Source organism: Chiloscyllium punctatum, chromosome 4 (genome assembly GCF_047496795.1).
Source record: "Chiloscyllium punctatum isolate Juve2018m chromosome 4, sChiPun1.3, whole genome shotgun sequence".
NCBI classification, from domain to species: Eukaryota; Metazoa; Chordata; class Chondrichthyes; order Orectolobiformes; family Hemiscylliidae; genus Chiloscyllium; species Chiloscyllium punctatum.
Window position 1 is genome coordinate 32186202 of NC_092742.1, and position 22485 is coordinate 32208686.

The following is a 22485-nucleotide window of genomic DNA, read 5'->3' on the forward strand; positions in this document are numbered from 1 at the left end:
TGGTCTCCCATCAGTTTTATAAGGAGTTTATAGGGATTCTGTCAGGGCCGATGTTGGAGATGTACAATCACTCCTATATGCATGAATGCCTACCACCATCTTTAAGAGAAGCTAATATTTTCTTAATTCTTAAGAAGGGGAAGGTTCCTGAGGATTGTGCCTCATACAGGCCAATCCCTCTATTAAATTCAGATTTCAAGATTCTGGTGCTGAGATTGGAAAAGGTGTTGCCCCATATTGTTAAAGAGGACCAGACAGGCTTTATACGGGGCCGTAGGTCCTCTAATAATTTTAGAAGTTTGCTGAGTATGGTCCAGGTTTGTCAGCAACAATCGATTCAGGGGTTGGTGATTTCCTTAGATGCACAGAAAGCATTTGACTGGGTGGAATGGCTTTACTGGGTTGGGTTGGGTGGGGTCTTTGCTAGGTGGGTGGAGGTTTTATATTGCCTCCCTCTGGCCGGCAAGGCTGCCCCCCTCACCATTGTTGTTTACATTGGTGATTGAGCCGCTGGCAGAGGCCATTCATCAGAACGTCCACATAACCGCTCCAGAAGTGGGATGGAGGGCACACAAGATTACATTGTACGCGGATGATGTCCTTCTGTTTTTATTGAACCCGATGACCTCAGTACTCCATTTGATACAATGTATCAATTAATTTGGAGCTATTTCAGGATATAAGATTAACTTTGCAAAATCGGAGGTTATGCCTTTGGGGAACCTTAAGGATGTGCCAGAAGTTGAAGGTGGCCCTAAGTTCCCTTTTAAGTGGTCACGGGCAGGGTTCCGATACCTAGGCATTTTTATTACCCCCAAGTTTGATCTGTTATTTCAGAGATGGAAGGCTCTCTCAATTTCATGGCTGGGCCAAATATTTCTCATCAAGATGAATGTTCTTCCTCGTTTGCTTTATCCCAAGCGCATGCTCCCTATAACGTTTCCCAAGTCAGCGCTGTGGAAGCTTATGGGCTGTTTTGGTCCCTTTGTCTAGCATCGTGGGCTGCCCCTCATCAAACTTACTAAATTGCTGTTGCCTCAAGAAGGGGGAAGAGTTGATTTCCCAGACGTCAGAAGGTATCAATTAAGTTCCCTGCTGTCCTTTGTCTGCGATTGAGTAGGTAAGGATCCAAACTCAATATGGCTGGATAGTGAGGCCTCCCAGGCAAAGTGACCTCTTAATCTGTTGTTCATGGATCAGATGGGGACAGTTATGGACCACTGCTGGAACCCTATTGCCATTAGTACAGTCAAGACATGGAGGGCGATGCGTCAGAGTGAGGGTTGCTTATCCAAGACTTCGCCACTTACACCTATAGTTGGCATGCCAGGATTCCGACCAGGGATGATGGACTCAGGGTTCAAACTATGGGCAGCGAGAGGAGTTTCTAGTTTGGGAGACTTGTTTGAGGGGGAGGTTATGATGTCTTTTGAGTAACTGAGCCACAAATACAGATTGCCCAGCAGAGGTCTTTTCTTTTTTTTTCAGATTTGGGATTTCAACCAGAAGACGACTACACTTCTCACTAAGCCCTATAAGCCCAATACAGAGAGGTTGTTGCTACGCTTCACAGGCACCCTTTCGGTTAGTGCCCTCTATCACCTGCTGGGTGGTAGGGCCTGGCAGGATATTAACCGGTTATGAGAGGTCTGGGAGCAGGAGCTAGGAGTGGAGATCTCTTCCGAAACATGGGAGAACATATGGGAGAATGCTTGAAAGATCTCAATCTGTAATAGGACATGCACTACGCAGTTAAAAATTCTGCACAGGGCTCATCTGGCACTAGATCGTCTGCCGAAGTTTAAAAAAGGGGCATCTTCAGTGCACCCCAAATGTAAAATAAGTGTAGGTACTCTTACCCATTGCTTCTGGACATGCCATAGGCTCCATGTTTATTGGAGCACCGTGGCGGGAGAGATAGGGAGTGTATTGAGGACTGAAGTCAAAGTAGACCCGATATCTCTCCTCTTAGGTCTACCGAATTTACCATCTTTAGACGTGCATGGGAAGAAACTATTTAATATTCTTGCATACAGTGCATGGAAGAATATTTTGATGAATTGGTTGTCTGAGAACCTACCGGGCTTGCTGGGATGGCAGAAATTAGTTATGGAGCACATTCCCTTGGACTTTTTTACAAACATGGTGCACCACACAACAGACCATTTTTATAAGACATGGCAGCCCTACTTGAGTTATTTGAATATAGATTTGTCAGTTATCTTAACTAGGGCATTTGTTTAACCAGAATAGTTAGGTTTGTCAAGCCCTGGGCCCTGGGCGGGGTCTCCTGCATTAATACGGGTATACATATATATAGATAATGCTACCATTCTTTTGTTTGGGAGCTTTGCGCCGAGCATAGCTGTTCTGTGAGTTTTGAGAAGATTTGTAGCTCAGGTTGAGGTTCTGGATGTAGGTTTGCTCGCCTGAGGCCCACTGAAGATGTGACTTAGTAGGGTGACGAAACGTCTGGAAATGAACCTCCCAGCTCAGCCAGCAAACCTACATCCATAGCTGTTCTGTATTCTGTGGGGTTTTTTTGCTTTTCTTTCTTTTTTTTTGATCTATTAGTTATTTACTTATTTATTGGTGTTGCTTTGCACAGTGTTAGGGTTTGTTTTGTAATATAGGGTCAGTTAGTAATTAGTAGACAGTAGTTGTAATTTGTGGGTTTTTTTTCTTTTTATTATACTGAAATTTGTTATTGGTTGCATTTTTCAATAATTGTGTATGTTCGTAAAGTTAAAAAAATTTGCTAATAAATATATTTGCAAAAAAAAAGTATATTTGAAATTCACAAGATTGACAGTTTAAAAAAAATTAAAGGGATACCTTGAATCACCCAAAAATCAACAGGAACCCAGTTTACAACCAAAGTTTCAATCACTTTCATGTTGCCAATTACAATGGATTGGCTATCACTTCACATCCCCCTCAGAACATAGCCCTTGGCATCCATTAACTTGTTGTAGTTGGTCACAAGATTTGAAAGAGACATTGTTGAGACATGACTTTTCTCCTCTGTAAAGAATATTGCCCAAACAGCTTGCATTTCCACTTGCCCACTCAAAACAGTGGCTATCTCCAAAACATTTTGGTTTAGTCTCTGTGCACCTATAGTAACTTTCCTTTGAGGATTTTATACTATTGCTTCATGTTGCTCATTTAAAACTCTTGTTTTCTATCAGACATTTAAATTATACATCAAGTTTTCCACTCCTTTCCTCCCTCAGCACTAAGCAACTTCTCACTTTCAAATCATTTCAACCTCCTTTTCAACTCCTCTTGCTTTGTCTTTGAAGTTTATGTCTCTCCTTTCTTTAAAATCTTTCCATCCAGACATATTTTTCTTATAGCCACCCATGATCCCTGCTATCACATTCGCTACACGTATTGGAACTGTTGGACAAGAAGGTATCTAATCACTGTTATATTCCTACTCATATTCATCTTCTCAATTTCATTTATTTCTGCAGAGTTCTGGACAAAGAATTTTCCATCCAATCACTTACTAACCTGCTTTGAAATTTTAAGCCTTTGAACCACAATTTATAATGACATTTATGAAGCTATCAATTTGCTAAATCACAGTTTTCAAGGCCTTTGAAGACCCCCTTACACATACACAACCGTATTTTCCCAGGCATACACCTTATCACCATTCAAGTCCAAATGAGGCACAGTTGAGTATCTCTGGTGCACAACTGGTTTAGTCATCTATCATCAGATCTGGCAGAACCATGTCAAGCATCTACAGATCCCACTTCCCATTTCTCTCTCACTCGCTGTCCAAAGATAATCCAATAAAACCAAGATAGAGCCTGGCTTCTCTTCTCCAGCTCAGACCATCCTCCATTTCTTATCACCCTCCTCCAGTAAGGTTAGGAGCTCTGACTTTCTTCCCTTCCCATAGACCACTGGGTCAAGTTTCCCAAATGCTTGCCACTGCCCTCAGCCCTCTTTCTCTAGATTCTCTCTCTTCTTTCCCATGCTCTGTCCAAGCTGACCTTGCTCCTGAAAATCCTATTCTGACCCAAACATTAACCACACCTTCCCTTTCTGGACCCAAGCTGGAAAACACTTCATGGATCCCTTTTCTCAGGTCCTGTTCCAACATCTTCCTCAAATCTGACATCATTACATTTTCTGTCAAAAAATAAAAGCCACTTTTAGCCCCCTTCTTCCTTGAAGACTACCAGCCTATCTCCAGAGTCCCATTCTGCAATATCACTGAACACTTTGGTGCTTCCCAAATACATGCCTGCCAATCAGGTTTCCTGCCCCGTTAAAATCCTTGTCAAATTACATTTTTTTTGCAACCATGACTAAAATCTTTCCCTCCTTGTCCATCTTGAGATATCTACTGCTTTTGATGCAATTGACCAAAATATCTAGTTTTTGTCTTCATGTGATGTTTGATCTGGTACTATCAAGTGATTATTCATGGATTTAGTCCTAGATTGGAAATTAGAATCCAGTAGAAAATGTACATGCCAATAAATTCAATAAAACCTGTTTCTTTCATTCTGGAGTAGCTCCAATGCTTCATTACGTGTCTTCAGAAGCTGATCTGCCTCTTCCAGTCTCACTTTGAGCACAGCCAGCTGAGAATCCTTGGCACCCAGCACCTCATTCAGGTCATCAATCTGGGAACGCAGTTCCCTACCTATCCTGTCGCATTTGGAGTTTTCAGTATTCCATTTTTCAATCTGTTTCCTGGCTTTATTTAACTCTTAAAAACAAAAACATTTAGTAAGAAACGATTAGGCCAAAGTACAGATGAGCACATCCAAACAAACAACGGTGAAAATAACTAGCAGTGCAACTAGACTCTAATGGAATATGAATGTCATACATGTATAATACTAAGTGAAATGCACATGGCCACACAGCCAGCATTTGTGGTAATAATTATCACAATAAATTAAGATCTTAGTTTAATAGTATATAGCACAAGATGTGGTGCGTAGTATTAGTTTATTGGCATAATGGCCATTAGAGTCATTGTCCAGTGGTGTCACTGTCTAGTGTTGTTAATTTGTTGAATATATATGCTCTATACAGGAGTGAAAAAGATTGGCTGTAGCCAATTACTGTCTTCATTACCATTACTCAGCTGAGCTCACTGGCTCAGCATAGACAACACGCCTGATAGCTGTTTAGAGTCACTTAGAGAATACAGTAAGGGCATTTGAGCAGGAAGCCTGAAAGTAAGAATTTCTGCTGAAATGAACATGAAGACAACATTTAAATTTCTCTGCAGGTTTTCAGGCTGACAACTAACACTGTTCAGTCTGGGATAGGGCAGCAAAGATAAATGAATGGAGGAAGGGAGAGCAGGGATGGGAGATGGAGGTGGAAATCAAGATGGAAATCATGAGGTGTGGTCTAGAAGTATAGAAAACATTCCTAGTATAGTCAGCTCAAAGAGCACCATTTAAGGTTTGTCTTGCCTCTTGAGATACGGAAACCTTGACCAAAATTCAACACAGAAATTCACAAAAATGGAGCACGCAGCTAATGTAAAGACTTCAAATGACCCACCCACGCACCAAGAGCAATTTGATCACCCAGAAGGGAATGAGTTGAGGGTTAACTGAATTACTTTCCATTGTTATTTGTCTACTTCTCTGAACCCACTTGATAACACTTGCATTCATTTTAACTCACTCCAATAAAATCTGGGAGCTTTACTGTAGCATGGCTTAGTGCAATGTCTTGTGATATACTGATCAGCCAACTAATTTTAAAAATGGTTATCCTTCAAATATGATCCAGGTTTCATTACATTTTAATGTAAGTTGTCAAGTAAGCTGGCCTTCTTTTCTGCTTTTGGTTGTTCTTTGCTTGAATTGGAACAATCTCTCCTGGAACAAAACTAAGTGATTAAATCAATTGAGCTTTCAGGAGCAAAATATTTCAGTTCAATATTTTTAAACCTGCCTTTGCTCAAGTTCACTTGTGCCATGCATTAGCCTAAATAACAATAATGATTAACGTTCCCGCCAAGCAGTGCGTGCACGGCAATGAGAACGTGCCATGCAAGGAATAAAGAGGCCAGAACATAAGCAACACCCCTTTAAGATGCATTCATGTGATGCCAGGTATTTATTCTAATGGGGTCATACAGTGCAACAAGATGATTGCACACAAACTGAAATTGAAGGAACCTTGATAAGGACTATGAAAGCTTTTTTTTTTCCTGACCCTAAATGATAGATTACATATTTTAAAAAATGCTTTGTGTGACATACAATTAGAAACATATGCCTGGAATCCTTATTATATAATTACCACAAACGGTCTGTTTGTACCCAAGTCGTCGATGCACGTAATGAATGCAATTCTTGTCGTACCTTCTTGTGTTTGCTTTGATCTCTCAATCACCGAAGCCATTTCTTGGTTCAAGGAGGAAACTTCTCCCCGCAGTAGCTGGTTCTCAAGCCGTAGGTTTGATAGCTCAAGCGACTGACTCTCATCTTTAGCTGATAAACTTCTGCTAGCTGTAATACTTGATGCTTGCTCTTTTGAAGGCTCTATTTGAGCATCGTCACTCATATTAGAGCTATCTGAGGCACCTGAAAATATTAAAACAATAACCAATGAATGAAAAATTAAGGATAACTTAATTCACACTTTCAAAGACTAGCTTGCTTTTTCTATGTTATGTCACAACCTCTATCAATAGGTGTAGATAATTCAAAATTCACTGACAGTACAGTAACCTATAGTGGTCCAAAACAGATTTGACCATTCAAACATTAAGATTACATTTTGCAGCTGTCTGAACAGCTTTACACAATGCAGCTGTGAATTGGTAACTGAGGTGTGGGTGGTGCTCTTCGTACCTGACAGGCAATAGTTTTCCTGATTAATTTTAGGAATTGGAAAAAAGTGTATTAGCTGAGGTGCTGATCACCATATCCAATTTTCTAATCCATGCTCCCAGTGGAGTAAAATGCAGTACCATGTTGGAATTTTAAGTCTTGTCAAATTCAGTCTTGCTGAACATTCAACTAGATGAAAAGAAAGTATCATGTACATTCTAAATGCATCCCACTCAGCATCCATGCGTTTTTATGTGGTCCAACCATACAGCTTTTAAGAACATAAGAATAAACAGCAACTCCTCTGCCAGTATTTAATTATAAAGTATACACGATCAAATTTTGCAACACATCAATTGGTAGAGGATTTCTGTGCCATTTCAGAACCTACAGATAACTTGTGGGTATTCGGATGGGGGATATGGCTGCTGCACTGAATCTGGATTAGTGGTGCTGGAAAAGCACAGCAGTTCAGGCAGCATCCAAGTAGCTTCAAAATCGACGTTTCGGGCAAAAGCCCTTCGCAGTCATTGTTTTTACCTTGCTGCACTGAATCACTTACTTCTTTATTCCTTTATTTTGTCTTGACCATTTTCAGGCCTCTATTCCAGAACCCCCACACTAAAGCCGTTTCCCAATACCCTCACAGCTTCTATTTCACTATCCTATCCAACTGCTAGCCCAAAAGTCGCACAATTCCTTTGCCATCAAGCCAAACTTGAAATTGCCCTGGGAGGGCCCACAGCTTCCCTTGCTAGCGCTCTCAGCATTCTCCTGGTGGAAAACTGAGGTGTCAGTCAACAATTCTATACAAGGTGCAAAGTCTTTCGCACGTTTTCCTACCTTCTACTTTTGCTGATCTTCCTAGCTCCATATCTGTAAGTGGCAAATTCCCACTCCTTTTCATTCCGTTCATCCCCTGCGCCATCATAAACAAAGACCCTTGCCATTGTCACATTGGCTGCAATGACATTTTGGCTTTCACTGAAGTTGTAAGACTACAAAATATAAGAGAAAGTGAAGACTGCAGATGCTGGAGATCAGAGTCGAGTGTGGTGCTGCAAAAGCACAGCAGGTTAGGCAACATCTGAAGAGCAGGAGAATCGATGTTTTGGGCATAAGTCTAGGGCTGTCTGACCTACTGTGCTTTAGCAGCACCACACTCTCGACTATAAGATATAGGAGCAGAATTAGGCCATTTGGCCCACCAAGTCTGTTCCACCATTCAATTATGGCTGATATCTCTTTTTCCAACCAATACCCTGACCAATCAAGAACCAATCTATTTCTGTCTTAAATACATTCAATGGCTTGGCCTCCACTGCACTCTGTGGTCATGAGTTCCACAGATTACCCATCCCCGAGTCATCCAGCATGGAAACAAGCCCTTTTGCCCAACGAGTCCATGCCAACCAAGCTTCTTAAGCTGAACTAGTCCCATTTGTCAGCATTTGGTCCACATCCCTCTAAACTTTACCTATCCATGCACTTTTAAAATGTTGTAACTGTTCCCGTCTCTACTAAATCCTCTGATAGCTGGTTCCATAAATGCATCACGCTCTGTGATAAAAAGTTGCCCCTCAGATCCCTCTAAAGTCTTTCCCCTCATCTTAAACCTATGCCCTATGGTTTTGGACATCGTTATCCTGGGGAAAACATCTTGGCCATTCACCTTATCTTATGATATTATTAACCCCAATAAGGTCACCCCTCAGCCTCCATCGCTCTTAGGGAGAAAACTCCCAGCCATTCTGCTTCTCCTTATAACTCAAACCTTCCAGTCTCAGTAACATTCTTGTAAATCTTTTTTGCACCCTTTCCAGTTTAACAATATCCTTCCAAAAGCAGGGTGACCAGAATTGTATGTAGTACTCCAACTGTCTTGTACAGCTGTAACATAACATTCCGACTCCTGTACTCACTGCTCTGACTGATGAAGACCAGTGTGCCAAATGCCTTCTTCACTACTGTCTACCTGTAATGCCACCTTCAAGGAACTATGTACCTGCATCCCTCGTCTCTCTCTCTCTGCTTGACAACACTCCCCAGGGCCCTACCATTAACTATGCAAGTTGTGTCCTGGTTTGTCTCACCAAATGCAACACCTTGTATTTATCTGAATTAAACTTTATCTGTCATTCCTCGGCCTGATGGCACAGTCAATCAAGGCCCTGTTGTACTTGGAGATAACCTTCTTCACTATCCACTATACCACCAATTTTGGTGTCATCTGCAAACTTAATAACCATGCCTTTTATATTCTCATCCAAATTGTTTATATAAATTACAAACAATGAACCCAGCACTGATAATTGAGCACACTGCTGTTCACAGGCTCCCAGTCTGAAAAACAACCCCCGACCACCACCCTCTGTCTCCTCCCATCAAGACAATTGACCAGCTCTCCATGGATCCCATGTTATCTAACCTAACTAATCAACCGTCCATGCAGAACCTTGTCAATGGCCTTGTTAAGGTCCATGTAAATAATGTCTATCCCTCTGCCTTCATCTATCTTCTTGGTTATCTCTTCTAAAACTGCAATCATCAAATTTGAGACACACAATTTCCCACATACAAAGCTATGCTGACTATCCCAAACCAGTCCTTGCCTTTCCAAATACTTATGATTCCTATTTCTTAAAATCCCCTCCAAAAACTTTCCCATCACTGACATTAGGCCCATCAGTCTGTAGGTACTGGCTTTTCCTCAGATCCTTTCTGCTGGCTGAAGAAATTCCTCTTCATCTCAATTCTAAAAGGGTCATCTCTTCACTTTGAAGCTGTGCCCTTGGGTGCAAGACTCTCCTACAAGTGGAAACTCCTTTTCCATGTCCACTCTATCATGGCCTCTTAGTATCCTGCAAGTTTCAAAGAGATCCTCCTCCCCCCATCCTTCTAAGCTCCAATGAGTACAGACCTACTGTACGCCTCATAGACAAGCACTTCATAAGCTCCTGTGGATCCCCTCGATCACCAGCACACCCTTCCTTTGACATGGGACCCAAAGCTGTTCACAATAGTCAAAAGCAGTCTGATCAGAGCCTCATACAGCCTCAGCAGTACATTTCTGCTCTTGTATTCTAGCCCTCTTGAAATGAATGCTGACATTGCATTTGACTTCCTAACTACCATGTTAACCTTAAGAGGATCATGAACTAAGACTTGTAAGTCCTTTTGTGTTTCAGATTTTTGAAGCCTTTCCCAGTTTAGAAAATAGTCGACTTAAATGTAAACGCAAATAGTTGTGATCTCAACACTGACCCCTGCAAAACTCCACTACATCCCTGCTGTCAGTCAGCCAATCCTATACAAGTCAGTAACTTTTCCCCTAACACCATGGGCTCCGATCTTATTTAGCAGCCTCTTGTGTGGCAGCTTATCAAAGACCTTCTGAAACATCAACTGGATCATGTCCAATAGCTCTCCTTTGTGTAATTTGCTTGTTACCTCCTCAAAGAATTCTAACAGATTTGTCAGACATGACCTTTCCTTGACAAAGCAGCTCCACCATATTTTACTAAGCATTTCCAAGTACTCTGCAATCACATCCTTAATAGAGGACTCAGATCTTACCAATGACCAAGGTCAGGCTAACTGGCTTATAATTTTCCTTGCTTCTGCCTTCCTCCCTTCTTAACCATTTTCCAGTCCTCTGGGACTCTCCCTAACTGCAGTGATTCTTGAAAGATCATCAATGTCTCTATAATCTCCATAGCCTACTCGTTCAGAACTCTGGCATATAGTCCATCTGATTTATCCACCTTCAGACCTTTAAGCATCCCCAGCATCTTCTCTGTAGTGATAGTTACTAAACTCATCTCTGCCCTTTGATTTTCTTGAAATTCTGATAGGCTGCTGGTATCTTCCACTGTGAAAATTAACGCAAACATCTATTCAGTTCCTATGCCATTTCTTTTTCACCATTTCTACTTCTCCAGTCTCATTTTCCAGCAGTCCAATGTCCAATCATTTACCTTTTAGATATCTAAAGAAAACTCCTACAACCTTTTGTATGACTAGCTCGCTAGCTTCCTCATATTTTATATTTTCCCACATATTACTTTTTTGGTTATCCTCTGCTAGCTTTAAAAGACTTTCCACTAATCTTTACCACTTTGCAAACTTTTGCTTTTATGCTGTGGCTGAGTTCCCTTGTCAGGCATGGTTGCCTCATCCTCTGCCTTGTATGTTTTTTCCCCCCCAAGGGATGAATTTCTGCTGTGCCTCCCAAGTTACCCCCAGAAACCCTTGCCATTACTGCTCCACTGTCTTCGCTGCTAGGATCCACTCCCAATCAACTCTGGCCAGCTCCTATCTCATTACCTTTACTCAGTGGGAATACTGTTACATCTGAGTCAATCTTCGCAAACTGCAGGGTGAATTCTATCATATTGTAGTCACTGTCCCTCTAGGAATTCCTTCACCTTCAGCTCCCTAATCAAGTCTGCCTCATTACACACAACTAAATCTGGAATCGCCTGTTCTCTAGTGTGCTCTAACATAAGCTGCTCCAAAAAAAGACATCCCATGAATTCCTTTTCTTGAGATCTGCTACCAACCTGATTTTCCCAGTCCAGCTGAACCCATAGGTAGGAATAACTTGTTTACTGCACTCTCTTTCTGGCAGAACATCAATTGACCTGGTCCCTTTGTGCTGCTAGCACTCTTTTCCTCTGCCATCATCACCCCAAATCACTGCAGCGATGGTGACCCTCATTGCTAAGTTAAATATGCAATTATAAAAAAAAAGGTGAGGTTTACACAACTGAGAAAAATCAACAGTCACTCCAGGTACTGGGTTATTTCCAAGATGGCTGGGACAAGCTACATAAAAGCAAACATTCTGACTCTCTGAAGCACAATACCTAGGATTCCCTGGCAGTCAATGGAAATTTATTTTGATAACCCCATTTATATCATATGTTTATAGAGTCCTACTGTTGATTAACTGAAAACAACATCTGTTTCATGCACAGGGAAATTTCTGATGAATTATTAATATTACAAACACTGAAATGAATTCAAGACTCTATTCCCAATCCTATATCCAAGTGAACTGCACTTAACTTTCCTGATATTGGAGACATCTGGACTCCTTGATCAGAGGACTACAATGGCCTTCTTACGATATCAAGCTCCTGCTGTAAATATCCCCCTTTCTAAGGTAATCCCCGATTGCTTGTACAAACCAAAATTAACCTGTTCTGTCCCACTGTCTGCTTCAAACATTTACATAATAGGTCGGCAGGAGGCTTGAAGATCACAGCGAGCCAGGCAGCATCAAGTGTTGGAGAAGTCAATACTTCATGCATAAACCTTCTTCAGGACTGGGGTGGGTGTGGGGGGGTAGCTGCAGATAAAGGGGGTGGCGGGGTTGGGTGGCGAGGTGGGGATAGGTGAAGACAGACAGAAGATACGACCTGGTTGGTCAATGGGAGGAACGAATCAAATTGGTGGCAGGGAGGAGTGGAATGGTGGGGAGGGGCTAGGAAGGCATTCAGGGGATGGGAAGGGAGAACTAATTAAAATTGGAGAACTCAATGTTGAGTCCTCCGGGCTATAGGCAGCCCAGGCGGAAGATGAGGTGTTGTTCCTCAAATTTGCAGTTTGGTTCATTGTGGCAATGCAGGAGGCCAAGGATGGCCATGTTGGAAAGGAGTGGTTGGGGAAACTGAAACGGACGGTGACTAGGAGGTCCGGTCGGCTCCTGTGGGCCCGGCTGTGATGCTTGGCAAACTGTTCCCTAAGTTTACGCTTGGTCTCCCCGACGTACAGAAGACCACATCGGGAGCACCTGATGCAGTAAACTATTTTGGAAGAGAGGCAGGTAAACCTCTATCACCTGGAAGTACTGTTTGGGACCTTGGATGGAGGTGAGGAGGATGGTGTACCAGCAGGTTTTGCATCTTTTCCAGTTGAAGGGGAAGGTACCTGGGGGTTTGGTGAGGAGAGTGGTGCAAACCAAGGACGGTTGAAGGGAACAGTCCTTGTGAAAGGCAGAGAGGGATGCGGAGGGGAAAATATTCTTGGTGGTGGTGTCTAGTTGGAGTTGGCGCAAGTGTTTAAGGATGATGTGTTGGGTGTGGGGTCTGATGGGGTGATAGGTGAGGACAAGGGGCCTCTGTCTTTATTGTGTTGGGTGAGGTGTTTAGAGCAGGGAAATTGGGAATGGAGGTGGTGCAGTCAAGGGCTGTCTCGATGACAGAGGGAGGAAAAGCACGCTATTTGAAATAGGTGGACATCTGGGATGCTCACAAGTGGAATGCCTCCTTGTCTGAGCAGATGTAGTGGAGGAATTGGGAGAATGGGTTAGAGTTCTTGCAGGATCCTGGGTGAGAGGAAGTGTGGTCCAGTTATCGGAGTCAGTGGGTTTGTATAAATGTCTGTCTGGAGACTCTCTAAGTTGGACATCGACTTCCTTGTTTTAACAGTCTGAACTATTCTGCTTAGCAAACCTTTGTACATGTTGCTGACTTTAATCAGGAAACTTGAAACAGCAATAATTATTACTCTGCCAATATAAACAGTAAATAAATAGATTAACTGCATCGTTCTCCTGATTACTGTTAAATGCAGAGACCATTGGTTCTAACAGTAAACAGCAAGAACTCTTTTAGTAGAAATTACATACTAAGACACTTAGACCATGGACAAAAATAGATATGTAAAGGATTTTTGCTCAGTAATATAATCTTGTTTTTTTCTGAACTTCAAATGACCTAAATTATAAGTCGGAGTTTGTTGATCCACAGTACTTTATATGATTAAGAGAGCAAAACACATGATGGAAAGAGGTGACAATGGGACAAAGCAATCCACTCTACAGCACTCCGACTTGACTGAAAGTAACATTTATAATTCCTGCCTCTTTCCAAAGGAAGGACAAAGAGAATTAAAATAGATATCAACTAAAGTCTGGTCCCTGATGCTCATGTATCAACCAAAGTGCAAAGCTAAGGGCTCTTTTCAAAAAAAGTACCGTTTCAATTTACTTCATTATTTCTACACATTGAGGCCAGCTATCTTTTAAAGTCAACTTGTCCAGAAATGTTATGAGATACCTCTTCAGCAGGTGGAATTCGAGCTGCAGCCTCAGATATACAGAAACTACCACTGCATCACAAGAGCTATTACACATTTAGGCAAATGGAAAGCCTTCCACTTGCATTACCTACAAATACCCACACAGCTTAGGCAGACAGGCAGAAACACTTTGCTTCTTTATGTTTTAACCACTCTTTTCATCATACCTTCCTTCCTTTCTCATATCAACCATCTTTGATGGCTTCAGAGTCAGAAAATTTGTGCATTTTTATGTGATTCAAAGTAGCAACAGGGTGAGACTGTTTGAACTAATTTATGTAAGTAACTATTCAACTAAACACAGGCTTTCACACTTTATACTGAATTTGAATGCAGAAAAATGCAACATGCAAACTGTATGCACCATCCAAGTTGCTCACCCACATTGAATGTGATTTTCTAATTTTGAAATTTTGCAAAATACCATCTAAATTACAGTAGCAATGACAAGAAAGTCAAACATTTTGCATGTTCAGAACCATACCTATGTGAGGAAAAATACAAGTCACTGGTAAAGAGAAACAAAATTTATTTTTATTGAAACTGTTTCATACCAAGTCCGTCAGTAGAATCATCCTTGACAGTGCTCTCCTCTATCGGCTTCATGTTAATGGTGCAAGTGGATGTTGAACTGAGACTGGAAGTTCGGGAATGACCTTTTGGTGTGGAAGGCTTTGTTATCTCCCGTTTGTTGTCTGCTCTGCCATTTAATGACTTTTCTGAACTGTTTAAGAAATCAAAGAGTTGGTCATCGTTTGGCTCAGTCTTTTTTGGTCTGACAAACTGTGTTGAGGGTCTGCTATGAGATGAGCTTGCAGTTGCACTGGCTGTAGTTTCAAAGGTGTGTGAAGAAGAGGACACACTAGAAGCTCCAGAAAGGAGGGTGGCCTTTTGTCTCCTAATGTTACCAGCAGCAGAAGAAACATAACTAATACTCATGTGGGCTTGGTGATCAGATTTACTACTCGGCTCATTCAGAAGAGAGTACTGACTGGAAGATCCAGCTTCACTGCTCAATGTTTGTGTTGTTGTTACATTTTCAATAGGAGTAGTTAACAGTGCTGCTGCTGCACCCTGGTCCACTTTATTTAAGAAGTCTTCTGCCTTCCCTGCAAGCTCAACCAACCATGACATCCTGCACTACTGGTGTTGTAGCTGAAGGAAGTATCACGACATGACCTATTCAGAAAAAGAGCGAAAGAAAAGCACATTTAAATACCTGGAGGATTTATGCAGTAAATGATTAACAGAAACAAATCAAAACAAACAATACATAGATCAGTAGTCAGTCTACAAAGTGCAGAACATTAAATACCGATTTACTCAAACCATCCAAACTGAACTGTGAGCTGACACTTACAGTACAAAACATAAGTTGTAAAGGTCTAACTAAACAATGACCAACATAGAAATGTGATTGGTTTCATAGGAAAAGGGGTATATTAATTTGATCCATTCACCTCAATGGTGAAATTTGTCAGAAATGTAGCATTGAATTCTACTGGCCAATGTCCAAAATGAAATATAGATATACACAAATGCCAAGACTGTGATTCTTAGCAGTGTTTGTATTTTTCAAAGTCACAAAGTAACTTAGCAGTGCAAAGTGGTTCGCACCAGTTATTATTTTCTGAATGACACCTTACATTACCTCATAAATAGACAATGAAAGTAATGATTTGTTAATTTGTTCCTTTTCGTGTTAATATTTGAGGAACAGGTTCTAACCAGGCCAATGCAACATCATGGAATCTTTACCATTCATCCATATGGTCTCATGAATCTTAGTTTAATATGACTTGAAGAATAACAAATAGCAAGAACAAATATGAGCTCTGCTTGAATCAGTAGTCTTCAAAACGGAAATTACAAAACTCAGGTCTGGCAATGTATGTAGGGATAAATCAGAGTAATGGTTTAAGTCTGGTGACTCTTCATCAGAACTGTTCAGATAAGTCAGACTCTAAACATTCACTCTGATTTTTCCCTCACAGATGCTGTCAGTACCACTGAATTTCACCAGCAATTGAGCTCCAGTATCTACAGTTGTTTATATTATATCACAAGACAGACATTTCACAGTAGCTGTTAATTCTACCAGAACAGCAGAAACATGCAGTTATAAACTAAGTCCACAAACACAGGTAGGGCAGCATTGATATTTTATTCACATAAAGACATATATGTATATCACAACTTTAATAACGTATTTTATAGGAATTAAAGTTTGCAAATTGTCTGTGCATTACACATTTGAGTCTTTATTCAACAGCAACCTCAAATGCTGCTGGTGGCAAATGTGGTGACAGGAAGGTTCATTGACCAGTAGTAGGAAATGGTTAGTCTCTATGGTGGACATAGTACTGACCTAGCACTTGTATACCATAAATACTCTACCTCAAAATGCAAGTAATGCTTTAGGATAGTAACTGATGAAACAGCAGATGCTAGACAGATCCAGGATACTGTCATAAGGTACTTCTGGCACTGATGTCTCAAGGCCTCCAAGCCATACCTTTACACAAGTTAAGAGTACTCATCACTAGACAGCCTCCGACTCAAAAGAACCCAATGGTGCAATTTTATTCCGTTTTTGAAACCACACTCCTTCCATGTAGGAGTGGTCAGTACATCCTGCCACGTTTAACATTATAGGTGGTTTATTTACATTGAGGGTGCTGTTGACAAACCACCCCGAAACAGGCTGAAGGCATATCTAACAACTGGGCCGTTGCAGCGCTCTCAGGCTGTTAAGAGTGGCCTTAGCTGGAATACTTTTGAGTTTAACGACGAACAAGGGGCACATTCACACAAAATGTGAGAAACAGAGGGTCGATTGGACCTGATCTCACAGCGTATATAAAACCAGGGTGTCGTTGAAAAGTAAGACACTTGTTCCAGGCGAGTAGAAACGGTCCCCCCCACCGCCCCCCGGAACCCGCGGCCCATGGAAGAGGATAAGCCCGGGGCTTTCACTGAGGCCCACAACTGCCCGGGAGCTGAAGAGCAGGCCCCTGAGCCCGGATGGAGATGACAACCGCCCCCACCGACTTCAACACTCACCCGCTGACCAACAGCGGAGCCGCCACCTCCCCCTGGGGTCGGGGAAAGACTCAGGGGGGCTGTCCTGGTGTACTGTCCGCCTGTGGATTTCCCACCCTCCCCAACCACAACAACTCCTCCCCAATGGAGACGTGGAGCTGAAGGACCCCGGGATCAGGGCTGTCCGTCTCATCCGCCTGGCTGGGAAAAAAAAGAGACGTAGCAGCGTGATGACGTAACACACCACTTCTGTTGGGGCTCCGGAGGGGGAGGGGGAGGGGGAGGGGGAGGTGGGGGAGCAAGATTCATTGGGCGCCGCAGGGTCCTAGCTTCCCTCTCCCCGCAGATTTTAAAGTCACACAACACCAGGTTATAGCTCAACATGCTCTGGGGTGGGTTAGTCCAGAACTACAGGACCTGGGTTTCAGGTGAGAGGGGAAAAAGAGACCTAAGGGGCAACTTTTTCACGCAGAGGGTGGTACGTGTATGGAATGAGCTGCCAGAGGAAGTGGTGGAGGCTGGTACAATTGCAACATTTAAAAGGCATCTGGATGGGTATATGAATAGGAAAGGTTTGGAGGGATATGGGTCGGGTGCTGACAGGTGGGACTAGATTGGGTTGGGATATCTGGTCGGCATGGATGAGTTGGACCAAAGGGTCTGTTTCCATGCTGTACATCTCTATGACTCTAATACTCTATGTTTATTTGGAAGCACTAGCTTTCGGAGTGCTACTCCTTCATTAGGTAGCTGTGGAGCAGGACCATAAGACACAGAATTTATAGCAAAAGATTACAGTGTCATGCAATTGAAATGATATATTGAACAAACCTAGATTGCTGTTAAGTCTTTCATCTTTTAGAATGGGTTGCAGGTTTCAGTTCATTAATATGTAAATCCTAGAACTTCTTTTAAGTCACATTCTCAAGATAATTTAAGGTTTTATTTTTAAAAAGTGACATCTCAGCTCAGACAATGCATTAAAGGTGTGATGTTAGATTCTGTCTGTATCCTAATTTTTAGTCAGACTGGTTCTATTTCCATAATGGAATTTAGGAAATGTTACATAGATTGACTGCCTGCAGGTTGTGCATTTTCTGAACAAAATAGAATGCATCTGCAAATATAATTTGTGTGCGCGTGTGAAGGAGAGAGTGAATGTGAAAGTATGTGTGAGTGTGAGCGCAAGCTTGGTAAAGTATGTGTGTGTGAGTGTGATGGGGTATAAGCCTGTGAGAGGGTGCGTGAGTGTTTGTGAATGTGGGGTTGTATGTATGTGTGTAAGAGAGGGGCTCTGCATGAGTGTGTGAGTATCTAAGAATGTGTGTGTGTGTGTGTGTGTGTGTGTGTGAGAGAGTGTGTAGTATAGTAGAGTCACCTGTAGTGTGCCATGAACCCAAGGTGCCGGTTGAGGCCAGCCTCATGAGTACCGAGCTTGGCTATCAGCCTCTGCTTGGCCACTTTGCATTGTACATCATTTGTATGTTGTGGTTCTGTTCGCCGAGCTGGGAATTTGTGTTGCAGACGTTTCGTCCCCTTTCTAGGTGACATCCTCAGTGCTTGGGAGTCTCCTGTGAAGTGCTTCTGTGGTGTTCCCTCCAGCATTTATATTGGTTTGTCTCTGCCACTTCCGGTTGTCAGTTCCAGCTGTCCACTGCAGTGGCTGGTATATTGGGTCCAGGTCAATGTGTTTGTTGATAGAATCTGTGGATGAGTACCATGCCTCTAGGAATTCCCTGGCTGTTCTCTGTTTGGCTTGTCCTATAATAGTAGTGTTGTCCCAGTCGAACTCATATTGCTTGTCATCTGCGTGTGTGGCTACTAAGGATAGCTGTTCGTGTCATTTCGTGGCTAGTTGGTGTTCGTGGATAAGGATCGTTAGCGGTCTTCCTGTTTGTCTTATGTAGTGTTTTGTGCAGTCCTTGCATGGGATTTTGTACACTAGGTTGATTTTGCTCATGCTGGGTATCAGGTCCTTTGTCCTGGTGAGTTGTTGTCTGAGAGTGGCTGTTGGTTTACATGCTGTTAAGAGTCCTAGTGGTCATAATAGTCTGGCTGTCAGTTCAGAAATGTTCTTGATGTATGGTAACGTGGCTAGTCCACTGGGTTGTGGCATGCCCTCATTCCGTTGTCTTGCCCTTAGGCATCTGTTGATGAAATTGCGGGGGTATCCGTTTTTTGGCAAATACATTGTAAAGGTGTTCTTCTTCCTCTTTTTGCAGTTCTGGTGTGCTGTAGTGTGTTGTGGCCCTTTTGAACAGTGTCTTGATGCAACTTCTTTTGTGTGTGTTGGGGTGGTTGCTTTCGTAGTTCAGGACTTGGTATGTGTGTATGGCTTTCCTGTAAACCTTTGTGGTGAATTCTCCGTTCGGTGTTCTCTGTACCATCACGTCTAGGAATGGCAGTTGGTTGTCCTTTTCTTCCTCTCTAGTGAATCGGATTCCTGCGAGTGTGGTGTTGATGATCCGGTGTATGTTTTCTATTTCTGTGTTTTTAATGATTACAAAGGCGTCATCTACATATCTGACCCAGAGTTTGGGTTGAATTTGCGGTAAGACTGTTTGTTCTAGTCTTTGCATTTCCGCTTCTGCTATGAGTCCAGAGATGGGTGAGCCCATAGGTGTGCCATTGATTTGCTCATATATTTGGCTTTTGAAAGTGAAGTGTGTTCTGAAGCTGCAGCACACCAGAACAGCAAAAAAAGGAAGAAGAACACCTCTATAAGGTATTCGCCAAAAATGGATACCCCCGCAATTTCATCAACTGATGCCTAAGGGCAAGACAACGGAATGAGGACATGCCACAACCCAATGGACTAGCCACGTTACCGTACATCAAGAACATTTCTGAACTGACAGCCAGACTACTACGACCACTAGGACTCATAACAGCTCACAAACCAACAGCCACTCTCAGACAACAACTCACCAGGACAAAGGACCCGACACCCAGCATGAGCAAAAACTAATGTAGTGTACAAAATCCCATGCAAGGACTGCACAAAACAGGAAGACAGCTAACGATCCTTATCCATGAACACCAACTAGCCACGAAATGACACGAACAGCTATCCTCAGTAGCCACACACGCAGATGACAAGCAATATGAGTTCGACTGGGACAACACTACTATTATAGGACAAGCCAAACAGAGAACAGCCAGGGAATTCCTAGAGGCATGGCACTCATCCACAGATTCTATCAACAAACACATCGACCTGGACCCAATATGCCAGCCACTGCAGCGGACAGCTGGAACTGACAACTGGAAGCGGCAGAGACAAACCACTATAAATGCCAGAGGAAACATCATAGAAGCACTTCACAGGAGGCTCCCAAGCACTGAGGATGTCACCTAGACAGGGGACGAAACGTCTGCAACACAAATTCCCAGCTCGGCGAACAGAACCACAACGACAAGCACCTGAGCTACAAATCTTCCCTCAAACTTTGAATATCATTTGTATATCATTTCAGTTGCATGAAACTGCAATCTTTTGCTATAAATTCTGTGGCTTGTGTTCCTGCTTTACAACTACCTGATGAAGGACTAGTGCTCCGAAAGATAGTGCTTCCAAATAGACACATTGATCCATAACCTGTGTTGTGTAATGTTTAACAGCGTGTTGACATAGGTATCAATTCCTTGTTTGTGTAGGGGAGTTGGGGGGGGAGGAGGTGGGGGGAGTGGTGGTGACGTAGAAAGATTGATAGGGTGCTGCAGGGTTGTAGCTTCCCACTTTCCAATATTTTTATAGTATTTTCTGAAATAGCTGCTTTTTTTCCTTCTGGCTTAATCTCTTTTTAAAGACACAAGTTGAAAACTGCCTTGTGAATTGTTGGAGAAGGGAACTTCAACCAGATGGAAGGAGGCTCCAAGGTCTCTGTGCTGCATCATAAATATCAAATTGCAAACATATTAAAAGACTCTATGTCTTTTATGATCTCAGGACTTCCACAACTGCTTGACAGATAATGCTGTTTTCACGTAGAATGTTAGAAAAGCCAAATAGATTTGGAGCTTGTTGAGCTGCTCCTTTTGTCTGGCTGTGGAGTTTTGGCCTTCGGCCCCATCCTCATGGCTAGCAGGGCATTGGTTACTGCTGAGCTCAATAGTATTTTGTCCCCATTCTCTCTCCAAGGTAACATCAGAGCTGTGGGCTCATGCAGTGGATCATGATTCATGGCCGATGCGGAGGAAGTGCTGAGTTTTATCAGAACATGGGTGTCGAGTGTGATGGTTGTTTTGAAGAATATCTCGACAGATATTGCAAAACCTGCTGAGTTTTTCCAACAATTTCTGTTTTGTCTGTGTGTTTGTGTAAAAGCGTGTTGAGTTTTTTTTCAAACTGTAGAACAACTTATTAGGGACATTTGACAAAGTTGAGATGGAGTTAATATGTTCATCTCTAAATGTCAACTCAATACATATGGAAATCTTTCTAAATTTAAATTAAGGGCTATGCATTGCCATGATTTGAAAGATGGAAGAACAATCTAGCTATTCTAATGTCAATAACTCTAATATTCAATGTTAAGTTAGATCACAAAATTTTGGGGCAGAATTGCATGTCTATATCCCAAAGCATTCAGGAATCATAGAATCCATAAGTGTAGAACAGGCCATTCAGCTTATGGAGTCCACACCAACCCTCCAAAGAGCATCCCATCCAGACCTGCCCCTTTACTTTGTTCCAGTAATACTACATTTCCCATGGCCAATTCACCTGGTCTGCACATCTTTTGAGTGCGGGAGGAAACTGGAGAACACAGAGGAACCCACCCATTCAAGGTGGGTGAAAATTGGCCAAAATTTAAACAGGCGGGATAAGGCAATGTGAAGCCCAAACATTGTGCCAATTTTTACAGATGTTGAACAGGGATTGGAGGTGTAGTGGACAACGAAGAAAGTTACCTCAGATTACTACAGGATCTTGACCAGATGGGCAAATGGGCTGAGAAGTGGCTGATGGAGTTTAATTCAGATAAATGTGAGGTGCTGCATTTTGGGAAAGCAGATCTGAGCAGGACTTAGACACTTAATGGTAAAGTCCCAGGGAGTGTTGCTGAACAAAGAGACCTTGGAGTGCAGGTTCATAGCTGCTTGAAAGTGGAGTCACAGGTAGATAGGATAGTGAAGAAGGTGTTTGGTATGCTTTCCTTTATTGGTCAGAGTATTGAGTACAGAAGTTGGGAGGTCATGTTGCAGTTGTACAGGACATTGGTTAGGCCACTGTTGGAAGATTGCGTGCAATTCTGGTTTCCTTCCTATCGGAAAGATGTTGTGAAACTTAAAAGGGTCCAGGAAAGATTTACAAGGATGTTACCAGGGTTGGAGGATTTGAGCTATGGGGACAGGCTGAACAGGCTGGGGCTGTTTTCCCTGGAGGCTGAGGGGTGACCTTATAAAATCATGAGGGGCATGGATAGGGTAAATAGACAAAGTCTTTTCCCTGGGGTGGGGGAGTCCAGAACTAGAGGTTTAGAGTGAGAGGGGAAAGATATAAAAGAGACCTAAGGGGCAACTT

The 22485-nt window shown here is 42.5% G+C and overlaps 1 protein-coding gene across 1 annotated transcript in view; it reads right to left on the reverse strand.

Annotated features, from left to right (window-relative positions):
* golga5 (golgin A5) overlaps positions 1-17127 on the reverse strand; it is a 45451-nt gene extending 28324 nt beyond the window's left edge. Inside the window, exons 1-4 of the mRNA XM_072568320.1 lie at positions 16980-17127; positions 14471-15095; positions 6360-6581; positions 4516-4735 (exon numbers count right to left, since the gene is read on the reverse strand). Of these exons, the coding sequence (XP_072424421.1) occupies positions 4516-4735; positions 6360-6581; positions 14471-15050 (1022 nt within the window). The 5' untranslated portion in view covers positions 15051-15095; positions 16980-17127. The remainder of the gene's footprint in view (positions 1-4515; positions 4736-6359; positions 6582-14470; positions 15096-16979) is intronic.
* Positions 17128-22485: the final 5358 nt, after the last annotated feature.